The sequence below is a fragment of the Mus caroli genome, chromosome 18 (assembly GCF_900094665.2).
Source record: "Mus caroli chromosome 18, CAROLI_EIJ_v1.1, whole genome shotgun sequence".
NCBI lineage: Eukaryota > Metazoa > Chordata > Mammalia > Rodentia > Muridae > Mus > Mus caroli.
Genome location: NC_034587.1, coordinates 36072420 through 36092581, shown reverse-complemented (window position 1 = coordinate 36092581; position 20162 = coordinate 36072420). Strand labels below are relative to the sequence as shown.

At 45.9% G+C, this 20162-nt stretch overlaps 2 protein-coding genes across 10 annotated transcripts in view; one reads left to right on the top strand and one right to left on the bottom strand.

The window, feature by feature from the left end:
- LOC115029847 overlaps window positions 1-1675 on the bottom strand; it is an 89415-nt gene extending 87740 nt beyond the window's left edge. The window contains exons 1-2 of one of the 2 annotated variants that reach the window (XR_003835405.1): window positions 1562-1675; window positions 1367-1447 (exon numbers count right to left, since the gene is read on the bottom strand). Coding sequence is in view for 1 of the 2 variants with exons in the window: in XM_029471751.1 (XP_029327611.1) it covers window positions 1363-1415 (53 nt within the window). In the remaining variant the exon portion in view is untranslated. Of the gene's footprint in view, window positions 1-1362; window positions 1448-1561 lie in introns of those variants that run through there. The other variant, XM_029471751.1, reaches the window with a different exon arrangement.
- The window catches only part of Fgf1 (fibroblast growth factor 1), an 89828-nt gene that overhangs the window by 35085 nt on the left and 34581 nt on the right, over window positions 1-20162 (top strand). The gene's annotated exons all lie outside the window — the stretch shown is intronic.

The window sequence follows — 20162 nt, the reverse complement described above, 5'->3', positions numbered from 1 at the left end:
AGAAAGAAAGAAAGGAAAGAAAGAAAGAAAGGAAAGAAAGAAAGAAAGAAAGAAAGAAAGAAAGAAAGAAAGAAAGAAAGAAAGAAAGAAAGAAAGAACAGTCATGTTATACAGAGGGCCCAAGGATCTGACTTTCACCAGCTGGCTCAGTATCAAGTCCCCTGTACTCTGCTGATGAGATGACATGTCTAATTAGTGAAAATGCCCTCAGTCATTTTCAGGGACAGCTGGAGTCAAAGGAGACTATAACTTTCCCAGCCCCTCCAAAAGAGAGAGAGAGAGAGAGAGAGAGAGAGAGAGAGAGAGAGAGCGCCTCTCTTCTTTGTCTCTGGTGGCCAATCTTTCAGAAAGCCACTTGGAAGAGCCATGCTTAAAGGCGTCTAAGACTTTACCTTGTCCCAAATGCTAGGCCAGCTCACTCCATGTGCCCTAAGTCCTCCCAGAAAGCCACTGCAAGCAGATACAGCCACACATGCTTCTTGGACATAGAAACTGAAGCCTTGGTGAGGCTTCCCAGGGTCTGGGTAAAAGACTGGGCCAGCATTTGATTTAACTGCAGAGGCTGAGCACTGAGCTGCCCTTTTCTGCCCCTCTCTGTTCTGCTAAGGAAAAAAAAGTTACCCATAGGGCTCTAAGTAAGGGCTGTTTCTTGAAGACAAATTAAAAAATACTTCCATTTGTAAAATACATACTCATTTCACATGTGTACTGAAACACACAAAGGTAGTTAACCAAAGTGGTAGAGAACCTGAGAGCTTATTTCAGCCATCTTCAAAACACAAAAGTAAATTCTGTCTGCCTCAAGGCTTCGGCACTGTCGGCTTTGTAACTGTTCCTAAAAGACACCATACTGAGCTCAGCCCACATATGTCTACCCAGGCATGTGTGTGTCTATCCATCCACACATCCATCCAGTTTCTCATCTCACAGGTTTTTAACTTACTCTGTGCCAGGCATTGCCAACCCAAATGTCCAGGAGATCCCCCCTGAGGAGCACAGTCAAAAACATCTCCCAGCCCTCAGGAACCAGAACATACAAATACTACTTACAGATACCAGGAATATGGCCCTCTGCATCCTGTATCCTACCCCTGGTCTAGGCGTGCAAGGCATGCACATTGCTCTTCAAAGAATCTTGCCTGTCCATCTCACTTTTTATTCCTATTTGGTCCCTTGAAAGTAAACAGAATATCTTTCATATGCAATGTACTGTTTTTCTTTTTATATCCTTTGATGATGATGATAATGGTAATGATGAAGTGTGTGTGTGTGTGTGTGTGTGTAGCCTTGCTACAGTGTGCCCCCCACCCCAGTACACAGACCAAAGCTAATCACACAGGGTATCTATCTCTAAGGCCTGACTCACCTCCAGTACCTAGTCTGTTGCTTGAATAAATAAAGGTTGCTGTATTCATTCCAGTCGAGCTGTAAAATTCAAGCTTAGCCTCTAGACAATAAAAACTAAAAGTGAAAATTTAATTGTCTTAGTCAGGGTTTCTATTCCTGCACAAACATCATGACCAAGAAGCAAGTTGGGGAGGAAAGGGTTTATTCAGCTTACATTTTCCACATTGCTGTTAATCACCAAAGGATGTCAGGACTGGAACTCAAGCAGGTAAGAAAGCAGGAGCTGATGCAGAGGCCATGGAGGGATGTTCATTACTGGCTTGCTTCTCCTGGCTTGCTCAGCCTGCTCTTCTTATAGAACCCAAGACTGCCAGCCCAGAGATGGTCCCACCCACAAGGGGCCTTTCCCCCTTGATCACTAATTGAGAAAATGCCTTACAGTTGGATCTCATGGAGGCATTTCCTCAATTGAAGCTCCTTTCTCTGTGATAACTTCAGCTGTGTCAAGTTGACACAAAACTAGCCAGTACATTGATCAAGGGTAAGGTATGATCTAATCTGCAGTGTATAAGGAAAGGCTGGCAAGGCTGTGGACAAAATAATGTAGAAGAAAAAGGAGGAGGAGGAGTATAGGAGCAACTTCTGCTGGTAAGCTGAGAATTCATTGTTATGACAATAATGGCAGAGAGGGAAATTTTAATAGGTCAGATCCTGACAAAAGGCCTACGAACAGTCAGAGACAGGAAGTGTGGCCACAGCTGCACTGGGGGCGACTTTGCAAGCCCTGCACTGCCATCAATCAGGAGAGTGAGACAAGAAGTGGGTGACAGTGGGTGTTTTCAGGTTGGGTGGGGCTCCCCCTTCAGGAATAGGTCCTTGGTGGTCACAGTATTATCTTAAGACTGCACATTGCCTAAGGATGCTCTTGGAGGGGGTGGGGGCTATGACTCTGGGGGATTAGGGTGGGAGCAAGACAGACTCTAGGAGACACAGTTGTCTCTGGAGTTGCCAAGAACACTCAGAGAAAACATATTGATAGACTCCCTAGGTAGGTGCTTGAGGCTGCCATACTTCAAAGAGTGGCTAAAGGAACAGGTGCCAGGCGTGGGCATTCAGGTAAAGAGCCAGAAGCCTAAGTTACTGAAGAGACCAGAGAAGGGAGAATCCTCTGGGCTACATTCAAGTTCTGGGCCCATTCTGCTGACGTGTTTTGGGAAGCTTGGATGAGAAGATGGAGGGAGGGAAGCAAGAGCCCTGGAGGGTTCATCGGGAGGCAGGGACCTTCCATAGGTGATGAGATAGAGAGGGACCTTCCATAGGTGATGTGATGTGAGAGAGGGACCTTCCATAGGTGATGTGAGAGAGCTGTAGGGAGAATCAGGACACTGGGACGTCTCAGTGAACTCCCCGTGGCTGCAGATGATTTGGAGAGGACCCGGATGTGGAGAGCAACCAGATTACAGTTAAGTTCTGTTTCCTCGAGGAATTCATTTCTTCAGAGTTCCCTCCATGGTGATTTCGAAAGCAGTCCTGAGACAATTCTGCACTCAAGATTCCCATTTTCTCTGTGCTTTAAACCTCATAGGTGTCTATCAGGTGCTGGGCTAAATAACTTGGTTTCTCAGGCCATTACTGATGCTGCATGGCTCCTCTATTTTTTTTCCTCCTGCACACAGCTTTGTGGGGGCGGTTTTCACACTGCATCTTAGAGTGTTTGTGTGAATTGTTCTGTAAGAGACTGGCCTTGTCTATCATAGTTCTATACCTAACTGGGCTGTTTCCCAAAAGGCCTGCTCAAATTCATCCGCTCTCCTGTGAAGGACAGAGACTGAGAAGTGCAGGGAAGAAAAAAACACGGAAGCTTGTATACATTGGCTGAAAACAGGGATTTAAAAGTATTCCAACTTAATGGCTGCACTGTTTTCTTTTTAATTGAAATGTAAGCTATAGGCAATATATTTATGCAAAAGCAACCCTGATGACCTTGATGTGATATGCACCACATGGAAGCCCCTCTCAAGGACAGAACATGACAGTCTGCCTTCTCAGTTCAACTATCTTCTATGCCCAGGCAATATGTGAAGGGGTCACTGCCTCCTTGTGGCATTTTTAGACTGTTAAGAGTGTGGCATGTTAATTGTTCGCATATTTCAGGGTTCAAGTCTATTAAAATGTTTTGTGAACATGACTATATCCCTGGAATTTGGTATTTAACACATGAGTTAAATTGTGTTTTCACAAGATTATCTTTGGCACTCAGTGGGGAAGCCCTCTCAGCTCCCTACAGAGAACACAAAAGCCTTCAGAGAAAGAACAAAAACCAGGTGAAGACCAGAAAGCAAAGGACCCCTGGCTCGCCCTGCAGGAGGCAACACACTTGTCTCAGAGCGCCCTCTTCTGGCCTTAGGCCCCATTGCACCAACCCCAGTCCAACCCAGTCAAGGTCAGGAGGAGCCTGAGTTTCATCTTTTGGAAGTCAGCTCTACCTCTCCAACCAACACTAACATCAATGAGCCTTTGATTTTCTTACGCCGAAGCCACTGAAACCCCAAGGTGTTCTCTTTCAATATTTGTGCTAGATTTTCAGTTTGGGCAGAGCTCTGCCTCTTCTTCAGGGCTGAGTCCTTGGTGACTGCATTTTTTTGATACCCTCCTTAGATCTGAGTTGAGACTTTGGATATACAGGAAGTAGATCTAGAAAGGAAAGCAGAAAGCTACAATGCTACTCATTACACGTCATGTGTGCCGAGGACTCAGGCTTTCTGACCACTTTGAAAAGCTGGCCTCCTTGACTTTCCTGTCTTCATCTAGTAATATTTTTCTGAGTACCTACTATGTGACAGGAAATGTGCTAGAGCCCATCTTTGCAGCCAGCAAGCTGTGAACAGCATCACTCTCCACTCTGTTACTGCTAATTGAGCAGGAGTTTTATTGCGAAATACTTGAAAACCTAGACACATCCTAATTGCTTACTGGAGCCCAGGTGTTAATCTGTCCTATCCTGTGACTATTCATTTTAGCTAGGTTAATTCTTGCAGTTCCACAGTGGCTTCTTTATAGCATCCTTAAAGGAAGCTATTGAATTCTCCAAGGACTAGGCTCATGGTCTGTTGTGATGGGAGGGAGGAGCTAGCATGACAAAAAAGCAACTTTTCCAAATAACTGTTTTCCATGGAGCTCCGAGAGCAGACTGAGGCCAGGACCTGCTTGGATGCAGGAGTCTCTGGTTACCTGGCACTAACTCTGTAAAGCCTGCTGGTGAGCCACAGGTCTGTAACCCTCTGCTTCTGCCTAGTTACCTTGCCCTGCTTCTCCTGTTCTTCCTCCAGGCAGAAGTGGAGCCTCCTTCTCCTTTCTTTCTCATTCAGAGGCCTATCTGCTTAACAGAGGGATTGACCCAGGCTACCCTAGCCAGGCCTCAGTATGCATGGAATAGAAGACAGGAAATCAGTAGGCAACAGTGCTGGCAGGTGAGCTAGAAATTGCCATGCAAGAGAGATATGCAAAGTAGCCCACACAAGACCAAGGGCTGTGAGGAACCAAATCCCAATACAGTGTCCAGCAAGTGCTCATCAGCTGCTTCGGCCTGGACTTACTCTAGACTCCAGCTGGATCTCAGAAGGTCAGAGATGCTCCCAGATTTACAACCATAGTACCGATGCTTCTTGGAGAAAACTGTGTGTCCTAGTCTACTGCCCATAGCTCAGCGAGCTCTCTCTCTCTTCACTGCCAGTTAACCTGGCTTTTGAAGAAAGCTACCATTCTCTCTATAACTATTCTACTTTCCAAGCCATCTGGAGGAGGGCTACATTTTATAGGGCTGTTCCATCAAAAGTTCCAATATTTCCAGCGCCCATCTAAAGCCACATTGTTCAATCAATCCCAGCTCATGCAGCCCAGCTCCTCAAATATTTATTGAACTGAGTACCGTGTGTTAGGAAAAGACCTGGACTCACCCTCAGGAAACGCAAGGACCTAGAATGAGACATGGCAAACAACATTTCAGTACCGAATGGATAGGTGCAAGGAGAGGCTGCCACATCCGGGAGCACTGTGGAGTTGCTGTCTGGAGAGACTGGCCAGATGTTAATTGGAAAATTACTCAAATAAGAGGAGAATCTGGAGTCTGAGCAGCGCTGTGGAGGAGAGGCAGGTGGTGCTGTGCAGCTTTGATGCCAAATCTGGCTGGGGTGGAGGAGCATTAGGCAAATTGGCTGCAAGAGTGTTCCAGGCACAGGAAGAATGGAAAGGTGGCAAAGGTGACAGGGGCCACAGGGTAGAGCTGTATTGGTAACTTATCACTGTGACAAGAAGCCACTTCAGGGAGAAGGGGTTGACTTTGCCCTGGGGCTTAAAAAGGGACACAGTCCATCGCTGTGACCGGAGTGTGAGGCAGATGGCCATATTCCAGCAGTCAGGAAGCAAAGAGCTGCCAGGAGGTGGAGCATGGCTAGCAAATCACAAGGCCCACCCTCAAAGGACCCACTTCCTCTTGCAAGGCTTCACCTAAAGATTCATTACCTTTCAAAACAGAGCCACCCCTCTGGGGACCAAATGTTTAGACACACAAGCCTAAGGGAGACATTTCATATTCAAACTGCAGCTGCAGCAGCTAAGAAGTCAGAAGAAGGTAGATATGCCTGAAACACAAGGCCAGCAAAGTTAGCCAATCAGACTCCCCCCAATGGGTGTGGCTGACAGTGGTCTTCACTTCCCTGAGCACACTTCTTCCTCTGTAGATACACCGTGTGGAATGGGTGAGCCTTACTACCAACTCGGTGTCCCTATTCACCAGGCTCAGCCTGCAGGAAAGGTCCTTGCAGACTAGTCTAGTGCTCCTGTTCGATAGTTCACATGAATCTGCGGGCGCCAGGCCAGGAGGTCTCCGAAGCCATGGAAATTAGCGTAAATGTCTGTAAAGGTAACCACTGGTTTTTCTGGAGACATTCTGAATGAATGACTGGTTGGCCAGCTGACCACAAGATTAAAAAAAAAAAAAAAGCCAAAGAGTTTATCCTGAATATCCCAAGGTTGGGGGTGGGGGTGGAAGCAATGGGGGAGGCAGAGCCTTTCAAGAGAAGACTAGCTATAAATGGAAAATTACACTGAAGGAAAACAAGTTTGATGTGAGCCCATTTTTGACTCTGTCTGGAAATTCAGGGCATAAGGAAGTGGAGGGGACAGGGAGTGAGCAGATGTAGTCAGGCTGAACCATCTGCCTTTGGAGTTGGGGATGATGATGATGATGATGATGATGTGTGTGTGTGTGTGTGTGTGTGTGTGTGTGTGTGCTGAGAGAGAGAGCGCAATAGTAAAGGCAGTACCCACATGGCTTCCATCCAGACAAACTCAGGCTCCTAGGGTTGCACATACTGGCTCATGTGGGGATCAGGGCATGCAATATGGGGAGGAGCGTGGAGGAGCACTATGAGGCTTGAGGGGCACGTCTGCTTTAAGAGGGTCATGATGCCCATGGATAAAATGATCCACTGGGCGAGTGATTGGTAGCTGATTGCTGCTTTCTCAGAGTAGGGCTGAACATTTGTACTGAAAGGCGACAGCTCCAGTTCCACAGCTCACTGGAGAAGCACTGGCTATTTCTGAGCATCACAGTGCTCTGGATTTCTCATCAGAAAAGAAATTATAACCCCAATAGTCCTACACCAAAATATTGACATTAGTAAGAGGCAACGTTTGATGATGGTAGAAGAACACTGTTTACCTTCTTGGGTGGGACACGTCAAATGCAGTCATGAGCTCCACAGGGTTGATCTTGGGCTGCTGAACAGGGTGGTCCCAGAAGATGACAAAGTCTAGGGATGTTGTAACTGTCTTAAGTTTGTCTAAGTAGTGTCTATGTTGTTTGTATGACAGAGCAACCTTGTGACACATTTCTTGGAGCATGGCCCTATTGTGAAATGTACATCTATCTGCTTAAAGACCTGAGGTCAAAGTCTCTGGGTTGTGGTCCCATGAAGACCCCTTCCTGAACATGTGGCCTTGAACAGTAACATAACCTCCTGGGCTTTAGTCTTCATCTGTAAAGTAAGACGGTTGATATCACCTACATGACGGGCTTAAAAAGAACGATGTGCTGAAGGCTACTCCAGAGAATGCCTGGTGTAAAGCATTCAGTAAATATCCGTAATGGCTATTACTGTGAAGTCTTTCAGCTAGTGCTTCCGATTACCTTGCTAGCCAGTCCCGGAAATGGAGTTATAAAAGATAGTAGAGGTCCACATGGCAGAATAGTGCTTAGCACTAAAAAGTCAAGAGCTATATCAAGTTACAAGAAAGTATGGAGGCATTTTAAAGACAAACGACGGAGAGATGCCAACCGGAAAGGCTGCAGGCTGTCTGACTCCTACCCTATGGTTATCTGAGAAAGTTAGAACATGGAGGCAGAAAGATGTCCATGGCCACCTACAGTTAGATAAATCTGTGGACATGGATGACTGTTTTCAGGCAGGGAAGCTAGCTGTGTGATACTGTGAGGAGAGACAGCTGTCATTATGTTTGTTATAACCTTTAGAAGGTACAACCCCAGGAGAAAATCCATTATAAACTCCGGACCCGGGGCAGCAATGTGTTGTCAGTGTAGGTTCATGTGCCACTCTAGTAGAAGGTGGCCACTATGACAGAAGCTTTGGGCAGGTGTGGGGCTGTGGGGCTGTGTGAGGGTGTGTGGGACTTGTTGTACCCTCTGCTAGGTTTTGTTGTGACCTTGAAACTTTTTTTAAAAATCAAATCTATTAACTAAGAACAGTTATAGGATAGCAGGTGTGTTAAGCATGCCTATAATCACTTGGGAGGTGGGAAAGGGTAGAAAATTCAAAGCCAGCCTGAGTTGTCACAAACAAGCAGTTATAGGTATCTGTCCACCATTATCATTTATTGGCTATGTAAAAGTTACAGATTAAATGTGTGAGAGAGAGAGAATCAAGAGGTGTGTGAACGTTCAAAGGAGGCAAAAACAGTTGATGGGTCTGAAGACAGAGCTGTGACATAAACAGCTCCATGTGGAGAAAGTACAAAGGAGAAGGCCATGAGGAGGTATGAAGAGGATCACAGAAAACAACTGGGAAGACGTTGCAGGAGCAGTACCTACCTGTCTGCTGGACAGAGAAGGACAGAGCCAAAGTCCTTCCTCCAGACATGAAGCAAAGCTAAGAGATGGCAGGAAAATGGGAAGCCCCTCTGCCCAGAGTTTGTGCTCAGGAGAAAACAGAAATATTGGGTTATTCAGATAGGAAAGAGAATAAAGAAGCCAAGGAAGAGCATGGTTCCTGAAGTCTGCTTGGCTGGTGATCGCTGGACTAAGAAACCATCTAAGTGGGCCAATGTTCCAAGAGGGCCCAGGAAAGCCAATGGCAATGGCTGAAGTAAATTTATGTGAGCCAGGTGTTGTGCCATAAGGAGACAACCATGTCCAAGTTATCAACAATCCAGGGAAGGATGGGCCCACAGAAGGCCTTGCTGGTAGGACAGTTGTTTTCATCAAGAGTGTCACAATGAAGATGCTCACTGCCTCTTGACTGCTCTGTGGCCTCAGAACCACATTCCTCAGTCCAAGGGACATTCCTCCTCTGTCCTACAGACAGAGCGAGCACAGCCTGCCAACTTCATAACATTTATCCCTCGGGAACTTTGCTTTCTACTAGACCAGGGCTTCTGAAATTGAATATGTTTATGAGTCACCTGTGAGTCACCTGAGGCATCTTGGGAACTTGAGTATCAAGGAGGATTCTTCAGTAGTAGTGGCATCAGAACTGACACCTGAGTAGTAGTAGTGGCATCAAAACTGACACCTGAGTAGTGAGTAGGTCAACAATCACAGAGCTAAGAGCTAAGCATACCTGGGGTTCAGGGACTGGTGTTTGGGGCAAAGGGAATGGCGACTATCTGTTGTTAGGAAAGCAAAGAAAGTTCCAGCATGGCTGGAGCTCTGCTGACGAGCAGAGAAAGTAGAATGACAGGGCCAGGGAGAGCCCAGAGGCTGCTCAGCCCACAAAGCACACATCCCATTACCTAGCTGCGCCCTCAGCTTCGGTGGGAGCATTTTGAGCAAACAAAGAAACATCAGCTATCTCAAGAAAATTGATCCAGGAGCACAGTGATTGGAAGCAGGCAGTCTGGGACATGGTGGCAGCCGTGGAGAAAGCAGACGTCAGAATGACGACACACTTTAGAAACAGAACTTGATGATGAGTTAGATGAGGAGAGATGAAATGCTCTTTGTATCTGAGGCTGAGGCATTGAGAACATTTACTAAAATTTGAAATACTGGGCAAAGAAGAGCTTGGAGGAGCCAACAGTTCCATTACATAAAGATAATTAGTGCATTTCCAAGCTGAGGTGCCAAGCAGGTAATGGGATGTAAAGTCTGGTTATATATGATCTCCGTCCCCCACTCCCCGTGTTCCCACTTACCACATCCCAATGAACTCCTAAATGCCTCAAAGTGGACAGTTTCCTTTCTCTTTCTTCCCAGGTGATTTGCCTTACTATGTAGTGACCTTTGCCCAATGTACCTGCCACTCTTAGCTTCTTGAAACACTAATCATGTATGATCAAGCTACCTTACTCCTCATCAAACCATCCTTGGGGACTCCTATTAAAAGTAGAGAGCATGGATATAGCTTAGTCCATAAAGTGTTTGTCTAGCATTCATGAATCTCTGGGTTCAGTCCCCAGCACTACATTAAACAAGGTATGGTGGAACACATCTCTAATCTTGGCACTCAGGAGGTAAAGGCAGGAGGATCGGGAGTTCAAGGCCAGCCTCAGTTACACATCAAGTTCGAGGCCAGCCTGGGTTATGAGACCCTCAGCAAACAGACAAGCAACAAAATAAAACCTGGATGCCAGCTAGAGTGTGGTAGCAGATGTTTCTAATACAAGCACTGAGGAGGCTAAGACGGGAGGGCTGAGAGTTTCATGCCACTTGTAGGCTGTACTGGGAGACCCTGTCTCAAGACACAAACAAAACATCCAGTCATTAGTTATCTGCCATATTTTCTTTATGAGAATTATTTATGCATGTCAATCTCCCATGGTAGTCAAAATCCTAAAATGTGGGGCTTAGAACCACTTCCTTAATTTATTTTGACACTACATTCCATTGCTATACAGAAGTATGCTCAGCACAGAGAGAACTCCACATTCAGTGTGCTGAGAAAGTGAGCCACGAGTGAGGGGGCTTTGTCTCAAGGTGACTGTCACCTTTATATAGTCATTGGTGGTCAAAGGGGGAGATCTCTGAATCCTTAGAAGACTTCAAGATAGCTGTGTTCCTGGTTCAGTGTCTACAGCTACGCCATGCAAAGAGTCTCAACACATGTGTCTCCAATGATTATTGTGTGCTGTAGGCAAATGACACCTTTCTTGAGAAAAATATGAATCTAATTAAAGAACCCACTGATGGCACTGTTATCAGAAAAACACATTATTTCCTGATAAAAATATTACATTTCTATCTTAAGCCCTCTGTCCATTCTGTCCATGAGCCCTCAGGAAAACCAGATTTGTCCATTCTCATGCACTTTATTACATGCTGGGCTGGGTCACGGATTCTGAAAATGGAAAGAAATGGTGAGAAGTCAGATATCAGGTAGTGGGGTCTTGATATGCAAGCTGACAGACTCCTACAAAATGAGAGAGTACCTGAGAACGAAGAGGATTGCTGCAGAAGGAGACTGGGCTGTGGTCTGAGTTCAGGAGGACGGTAGAGGTAGAAGCTGAGGTCTGCAGGCCATGTAGCATGGATGAAGGAGTGAAAGCGTGGATGTATACAGAGAAAGGGAGGAGAGCATACAGACGGAGAAGCAGAGGAGAGCGTATAGATGGAGAAGCTGAAAAGAGCATGCAGAACAGAGAGATGGAGGAGAGTGTGTAGACAAAGAAACAGAGAGGATGTGGGAAGAGGACGGCAAGAGGACATAGCCAACGATGGCGGCCACCACCAATGGAATGTCAACCACACACCAGACACCGCAGTAGACATTTTCTATTGGTTTTCATTATTACCTTATTGCAATGACCATGGAGGAGGTATGACTATTTTACTCATTTCACATATGAGGAGCCTGGGGGTGCAGGGCAGGGTGGGCTTGGGGCTGGTAAATTACTCAGGGTCACTGTGTCAGGGACTTCAAGAGCAGAGATTCAGATCCAGCTTTAGTCTCCCACCTTCTGATCTTGATTCAGGGACATTGCTCCCATCGAGCCTGCCATCGCCGAGGAACGAGATGTCTCCTGGCACCTCAGAGAGCAAGGTGCTGAGTGATGAGCTAATTTGGAAGTGTAACTCAAAACCCTTCTGTGACTGAACTGTCTCAGAGCCGATGCACTCATCCATCACTGGGAGTACCCACACCATTGTGTCTGGCCCGACCTAAAGGGTTTTTTTATTGTCTGCCCTTCGTCATGAGTAATGCCACTTTCCATTTTAAGCAGGGAGCTTCAGGAGATGACCACAGTGTAAGCCATGATTTAAAGTTAAGCACTGCCTGGGTAGTTACTCACCCCCTTCAAGAGGTGGCTGGCACACACCCTCCCACCCGGGGCACTGCAGGAAGACCTGCTTGCTTGCTGAAGCTTGAAGGCAATCTGGATGCCCCAGAGTCAGACTGGGCGAGGTGCCAGGGTATGTGGAGGTTGGTGGCTTGGCCGGCTCTCCACCTGAAATGCTGGCTTCCTCTGAGCCCCCTTCGTATACTAAGGTGGTGTTACTTGCCTGTGTGGCATCTCCTGAGGACCTACTATGTGCCAGGCACTCTGATTCTTTGCTAAAGATCCTGCCAGCAGCTACACAGCTACCAGTCTAGGGAAGATAAACAGGCAAGTGTGGTAAAATGTCACAAGCAATAGATAAAATATGTAATCCGGCAGTCCAGGGAGGTTTTGGGGACCGGCAGCCACAGCACTGGATGCCATGGTAGACAGGAAGGACAAAGAAAATGTTGGCTGGTTTTCAGAATTGTAGGCAAACAAAATAAGCTGAAGAGAGAAGTTTGAGGTTATTCCAAGGGTCACTGGGAAAGCACAGTAGCCCAGAGTTACAATGTAGGCATCTTTCACCTAGACAATACCTGTGTGTGTGTGTGTGTGTGTGTGTGTGTGTGTGTGTGTGTATGTGTGTGAAAGAGAGAGAGAGAGAGAGAGGGAGGGGGGGCACACAGGCAGAGACAGAGACAGAGAGACAGAGACAGAGGTATTTGCAGGGAGATAACAATGAAGACGGGCGGGGCTCCAGATGTTGAACAGTCAAGGATGACAAATGTCCAGAGAAGCAGGTAGAAAGTGGGGAAGGTAGGGAGGAGAAGGCTGGCTCTGGATGACCTAAGACTGTCTGAGTCAGAGAAGCCAGGAGGCCCAGCTTAAAGAGAGCCCAGGCTTCCTGAGGGAAGCAGGCACCAGGCACAGCCAGGTTCTTAGGGGATCCTTGGCCAGAGACATCTTCTAATCTTTGAAGGCTCTACCACCTCTTCAGAAAGCCTGCCACGTGCCAGCAGGTAAGGAACAACTATGTTTTAAGCCTTTTTTGTATTTATGTACTCCTCGGGCCAATCTGGAGGACATGGTTCTTACTGTATGACTCTGGACTTATAGAGCCAGTTAACTCAGCAATGTTCCTCATGTGGTAGGTGGAAAAGGTGAGGAGAAGAAAAAGGACAAGAGAGCAGCCAGCCTTACAGGGCTGTGTCGACACAGGCTGACAAACATTGTCTACGGTCCCCTTCTCAGTACACCTGCTACTTTGCAGGTGAGAGACTGGGGCACAAAGGCTGATCACATGGCTCAGATTCTGTGGGGGGCATTGGGGAACCAGGGTACAAGTGCAGATGTGGCTGACCACAGCTGTATGTTAACAGGAGCATGAGGAATTGAGGGTTAGAAGAAGTCAGGTGACCACCTGAGAAGCAGACTCTCTTCACCGATGCTAAGTGCATAGCAAGGTCTCCCTGCGCAATCACCCCTCTGATTTGAACCTTAAGATCAGCTACTGAGAAAGTTCAAGATCCATTTGAGTGGGGGATCTCCACCTTCCTAGAGGGAGCCTTAAGAGAGAACCTTTCAGCACAAACTCAAGGCATTAACTTCTGGACTAGCAAGGGGGGGAAATATTCAGCATTTTAAAAATTAATTATTAAAATTTCCCTGGTTATATAAAAAGGGTTCCTTATAAACTGTACAAAAATAGTACAACACAAAAAAAATAAAACCATTGATATTAAACAATAAACTGCTAAAGGTATCTTAGCTATAATCTTACCACTCAGTGCTGGCTCTGATCATATTTTGAGAGGTGTATGTATTCTATAGTGAGAACGTGTGTGCAGATGTATGTATGTAACTTGTAGTCTTCCCTCCCTGTCATACTCATTGGTGTTGCCTTTTGAAATCATAGTTCTTAATATCTGAAATGGTTATTGCCTGATTTAATCTTCATCGACGTGCGTGCTAATATACGAGTTTGGAAGTCCACTAAAGTGAGTATCCGCAGAACATGGCAGTGACTACCACTTTGTTCAAGCGAGTGGACACCAGCCGGACACAGTTTATGGGAAGGGATGTGATTAGGAAGCGCTCGCATTTTCCTTACTAACTAAAGTCTGTTCCTTTGTTCTTCATCCTTCTACGATAGGGTCTCATGTGACTGAGGGTGACTTGGAGCTCACAATTCTCCTCCTTCCACTTCCCAAGGGCTAGGCTGACAGGTGTGTGCCACAACATTGGTTTTATCTGATACTGGGAACTGAATCCAGGAGCACTGAGCTACACCCTTAGCCCCAAGAACTCACTATTATTAACTAATGACACCATACTACAAACAGAGCTCCACAACTTACTCATCCTGACTAACTAGACCCATGGGCTAATACCTCTCATTTCCATTTCCTTTCTGCAGGTACCACTTCCTTCTGTTGCTTTGAAATTGACTTGTTTTAGATTCAATAGATGAGCAAGATCTGTGATCTTTGTCTTTCTGTACCTGGCTTATCTGCTTAGTTCATACCTCTGGGTTCATCCATCTTGATGCGAATGGCAGCATTTTCTCTTTTGATTAAGGCTAAAGAGTATTCCATCTGTTGATGGACATCTGGGCTGATTTGTAATCTTGGTTGCAGTAGATCCAAGGATAAAAATATCTTGGTTGCAATAGATGTGGGGGTTAAGGTGCTTATTTAATACAGTGGTTTCAATATATTCGATAGTGGAACCACTTACCATCTCTTCATGCCCAAGGATTTCTTTATTTTTATTTTATATGTATGAGTATTTGCCTGCATGTATGTCTGTATATCATATAAATTCCTGGTACCCATGTAGACCAGAGGAGGACATTGAATTGTCTGGGAGTGAAGTTCTGGGTGGTTGTAAGCTACTGTGTGGGTGCTGGGAACTGGTCCCTGGTACTCTGCAAGGGTAGGCAATGCTTTTAACCACTGAGCCATGTTTCCACCCCAAAACCCATCCCAGACCATTTTTAGGAAGTTTTTTTTTTTATCATGTAATTTACTTCTAGTAGTTTATAGTTTTGGCTTTATACATAAGATGTCCATCCATGTTGAGTTGATCTTTTTATATTATATGACCCAACATACTTATTAAACATGCGTTCCATGCCAGACCTATGTGAGAAACTGGGAATGAAAAGCTAAGCAAGACAGATAGGGGTTCCATCCCTAATGCAAACAGCCAGATAGCAAGCATGAGGCTTGCTCTGAGTCTGTGGGAAAGCAGAAGTGTTCCGTCTTTCCAAGGCAGTTTGGGTAGAGACAGGGCTGGTAGAGAGGGCTCTAGGCCAACAGGAAAGCAAGATCAAAGGTGAACACAATGTTGGCATATTTTGGAACTGGAAGTTCACTCTTGTTGGAAGCCACTGATGGATGTGATGCCAGGGAACTCTTGGGCCATCTGTCTCCTCTCAATACAAAGACCAGGAAACAGCTCGAATATACACTCTGCGGGTGTGCTCACCAGCAGAGAATGGGACTGGAACACAGTAGATTCTCCATGGCCATTTGTAGAATAAATGAAAGATGTCAGGCAGGTGGTCTCAGCCATCTTCGCTGGCATCACCAAGTGCCAGAGAAAACAGAAGTGGCTAGGGATTTGGAGCACAGGTTGTCTTCCCTGTCCATAACCCTCCTAGAAATGACAGCAGTTGTCAGAATGGTCAGGACCATGTGGCTGGAAGGCAGGTCTGGACATCACATTCATCTGTTGAAGCACAGGCCATCTGTCTAGGCTCCCATAAGTGGAAAACAGACAAAAGAGGAGTGGACAATGGTCCCAGTACCCCGCCTGGCACAAGAGGGTGAGCTGCCTCCTCTGTTAGGTGTCATTGCCTGAGCTATAATTATGTCTCATCTCAGTCAGCTGCTTCACATCTGAGTCCCACATTCCCAAGACATGCTGCCACCTTCTCAGAGAAGGTGCCTGGACTGACATCCCCAAAATATTCAGGTCAGGCAGCTGTGAAGACTGACTTTGCCCTTGGCAAACACACCCACACATGGGAGGCTCCCTTACCTATTATGTGGCCTTCTGCATGCACACCCCGGCTCTACCTGTCCACCACGTCACTCAGCAGCCAAAGTGACCTTTTAAAAATTGCAAATCTGATGATGTCACTTCCCAGCCTACTTTGTCTGGTCTTTTCCCATAGTCCTGCCAATAAAGGCCCACAAAGCTCCAAGCAGTTCACCAGCTGCTCTAGCCACAACCTTCTCTCCTCCTCCCTGATGGATTCTTTAGTTTCTCAGCTGAAATACTCTCTTTCTGGATGCAGTGCTTTTGCGTATGCCTTTCTCTACTGACTTCCACTAGGAACAACCCTTCCTCTAGAATACCTTGCCATCTCTCAGGCTCTGGAGAGCGCTTGTCATATGCCTCCCTGAAAGCCTTCCACTTCTCTGTTCTAATGTCTAGTTCATCCAGAATCCCTTGGAATTTGAACTTCAAGGGTGCCTCGCTGCCTGTGCCTTAGTCTCTACTACTTTCCTTATGCCTGGCACTACTAGGTGCTCGTCAATGCATTTTACGTGAAGGCATACACATCCAGACTCCTGAACCCATGGAAGCAACCTCTCCAAATAAAATAAGGGCAGAAAGAGTCTAAAACATAATGCTATTGTCTGGTTTCAGTACTATCGTTTCATCTGGGATGGGCTTGTCAGCTTCTGTGCTGTGGGTAAGCCTGAGTTAATTCTTCAGCACCACTTGCTGGCTGAGCTCGGAACAGTCTGGGCCTTTGTAGTAGGCCATGCCAAAGCAAAGCCTTGGAAAAAAACCCACAAACATCAAACCATGTGCAGGTGCTTCTGCATGGCCCCAGCCTCCTGCTGCACAGCGCAAGAGCAGGGAGCCTGCCCTCCTCTTGCCCCGTGCTCTGTTTTGCTTCCTCCTCCACCCCCCAGTAGCAACAACAATTATTCAGTAAAGAAAATACAAGTAATGGAAAGAAAGAGAAAAAAATAAACATTGGAATGGGCAGTGTCCCTTAGCTACTGCTTAAACACACACACACACACACACACATACATACATACACAGTAGATTTGGAGACATTTCAGTGACTTTGCTAAAGGAAGAAAAATAATCAAGTTTGATCCCCTTAGGTGGCACCACTTTTCTTTATGTTATTACAAAACAAAAGTTACTGAGGCCCATGTTTCACACAGCAAGGTATTCATCAGAGTCCCCTGGGGTAACCTGCTAGATGAGAGGTTCCCAGGGTTACTTGGCCCAGTGCATTAGAACTAAGAAGAGGGACTTGGTCATAATTCCCAGAGAGATGGGCCACGCCCAGAAGAAAGCTCAGGATGTGAGCAGCATGGTGGGTCCTGTGCTGGTAACAGGAGAGGCAGCCGACAAGGAACCTCTACTCTCCTGGGAATTCCAAAGGCAAGGGCCAAAGATGCTGAACCAAGAAAAATGCCACACATCAAACTCTGACATGCAGAAAGATGGAATCTGCTGGTCCCTCTTCTAGTGCAAGTGGAAAAAAGGGGGCAGATTCCACTAATTCACTAAGTTAACACTGCCTGAACTAAACCTAGCAACAGGGACCCGTGACAGACTAGGAAGACAATGGTGGCAGTGGAATTGGCCAGAAGTTGGTAGTAGCTCATCATGTCGATCAAGACCTTGAGCGAATGTGGAGCGTGTTACATGCATTAGGTCTATTACTCCACCTGGCCACCTCACACAAGATTATTACCATCATCAGTCTATGAGAGAGAATGTTGAGATTCAGGGGACCTAGGAGACTTGCCCAGAGTGAGCTGGTACCAAAGTAGATGGGAAGCCAGGTCCCCAACTTTAGAGTTACTGGTGTAAACCATTATAGTGCATCTCCCTGATTTCTCCATACTTATGATCAAATGGAAAAGGCCTCATAAGATAAGCCTTCTCCTCTTCCAAACACTTTCTAGAAAGACCCATTAAGCTCTGCTTAAAGCGTGCTAGCATTCCTAGCCCCAAGTTCTGAACTCTTTCACATTCCTCCCACAAGCCAGCTCCAAAGGCTTACAAACCACACGCTCAGGTTTATCAGAGTGACAACTCCACTCCCTATACCAACTTTCTGCACTAGTTAATTTTTATGCTACTGTGGTAAAATATGTTGGCAAAAACAGCGTAAGGAAGGAAGGGGTTTTTTTTGGTTTAAAGTCTGAGGATTAAGTCCACCATTAAGGGAAGGTATGCTGGCAGGAGCATGAGGCTGCTGGTCGCACTATGTCCTCACTCCGGAAGCACACAGTGACCAATGCTCACTCTCAGCTCACGTCACCTACATGATGCCATAGTTTAGGTCTTCCCAATTCATTCAACCAAATCAAGAAAATCCCTCACAGACATGCCCAGAGACCTGTCTCTTCAGGCATTCTAGATCTTGTTGACAATCAATAGTAACCATTATAATATGTTTATTTAAGTGTATGTTTATATAATTTTATTTTATAAAATGTTTACATTTTTAATATAAAAATTAACCGGAGAGCCCAGCATCATGGTGCACAACTTATGAACCCAGCACTCAGGAGATAGGGGAAGGAGGACCAGGAGACCAAGGCAAACCTCTAGGACACAGAAAGTTCGAGGCCAGTTTGAACAACATGAGACTGTCAAAAAGAAAAGAAAATGTAATAAGAATTAATTCTGGCAAAAATAATCATATAACTTAAAAATATTTTCATCATTACTTATATATAGTCTAATTTTCCTATCTTTGCCTACCTATATAAATTTGTCTACCTCCTGCTTTATTAAATTGCTACCACATATGTAAAAATTATCCCTGTTCCCCAGGTATGGGGCACCATGGCCCAGTGGTACAGGAGAAGACATGTGTCTTAGAGATGCTGTGATAGCAAATGAAAGCCCCTCCCAAGTCTCCGGCGTATGTTTTTTTGTTGTACAAGGAGAACATTCTTGTTTGGGATCTTTGTGTTCCCAACTCCCTGGAAGCACTGCTATTCTGTGATAACCTAAAGCACTCTGTAGGCAGGATGCAACCAAAGACGAGATGGATGAGTCGGTAACACTCGTTCTTCTAGGAATTTATAGCTGACTTGGACTTAAGCAATTACCCCACAGAGTCAGCTTCCTTTAATAAGGAGAATTAAGTTCAAGTTGACAAGTTGCAAATAAGGGGCCACGTATGAGGACAGAGAAGGGAAGCCTCACACCTGGGCTGGAGGCAGGCATGAGCTCTGGGGCGGGGGGGGGGGTGGTGGAATGAGCCTCCTCTCCTGGAGGATCAGCCTGGCAGCTTGATTTCCTCCCATCTTCTCATGTTAATGCACAAACAACAGCATCAAAATAATAAATGAGCAATTGACTAAAGGAATGGCCCAGCCAGCATGGGGGTAATTTCAGAGCGGATATCTGAGTCTGGCCAGATAGAGTCTGCTGAGAGAATGATTGAAGAGAGACTCTCCTAGACGCAGATAAAATTTCCTTGTAATGTTTGCCCTGAGGAAAGGCATCCTTTCACAGGAAGAAGGCCAAATCCGGTCTATTTTTGTAGGAACATTTCAAGTGGTCAGTCGACTGATTTCCTGTGGTTCCCAGAAATTCTGCAGCAGACTCTGAAGAGGATGTTGGTGATAGGGAATAGGGACTTGATGAGTGCGAATCAGTAATTATCTCTATATTTGCCTCTTTTTGTTTCCTATAAAAATCGTCTAGGGGAAAGCCACCTGTTTAAAAAGTGCAAGAAGGTTCATTACAAAAGAGCTTAGAGAGGCACATGAAAGTCCCTCGGTGGGGCAGAGTCCTTGGGTCAAGAATCTGCAACCCGAAATTTCATTTATCTGCTCATTCCCTCTCCCCATCTCTTCCTCATCACCTAACAAGCATTTGAGCCAACCCTTGAGGGCTAAGAAGAAGGTGAAGAAAAATGGACTCTACCCTAGAGGCTCACTGTGTCAGAAAGGAGACACAGCAAAAAGGAGCTCACGGTGAGAGCTAAAGAATGAATTACAAGTGGTGGTAAGGAAGAAAAGAACAAGAGGTTATACAGCCTGGAGAGATGGCTCAGTAGTTGAGTACTTACTACTCTTACAGGGGCCCCATGTTTGATTCCCAGTACCTACATGGTGGCTTATAACTGTCCATAACTCAAATTTCAGGGTACCCCGTACCATCTTCTAACTTCTGTGAATACGAGGCATGGACATGATGCACATACACATATGCAGGCAAAATACTCATACACAGAAAGTTTTCAAAAGTTGATATATTTTTGAGAGAAAGTAAGAGAACATAGGGGAAGAGGGGGCACTAAACTTGGGTGGGGAGGT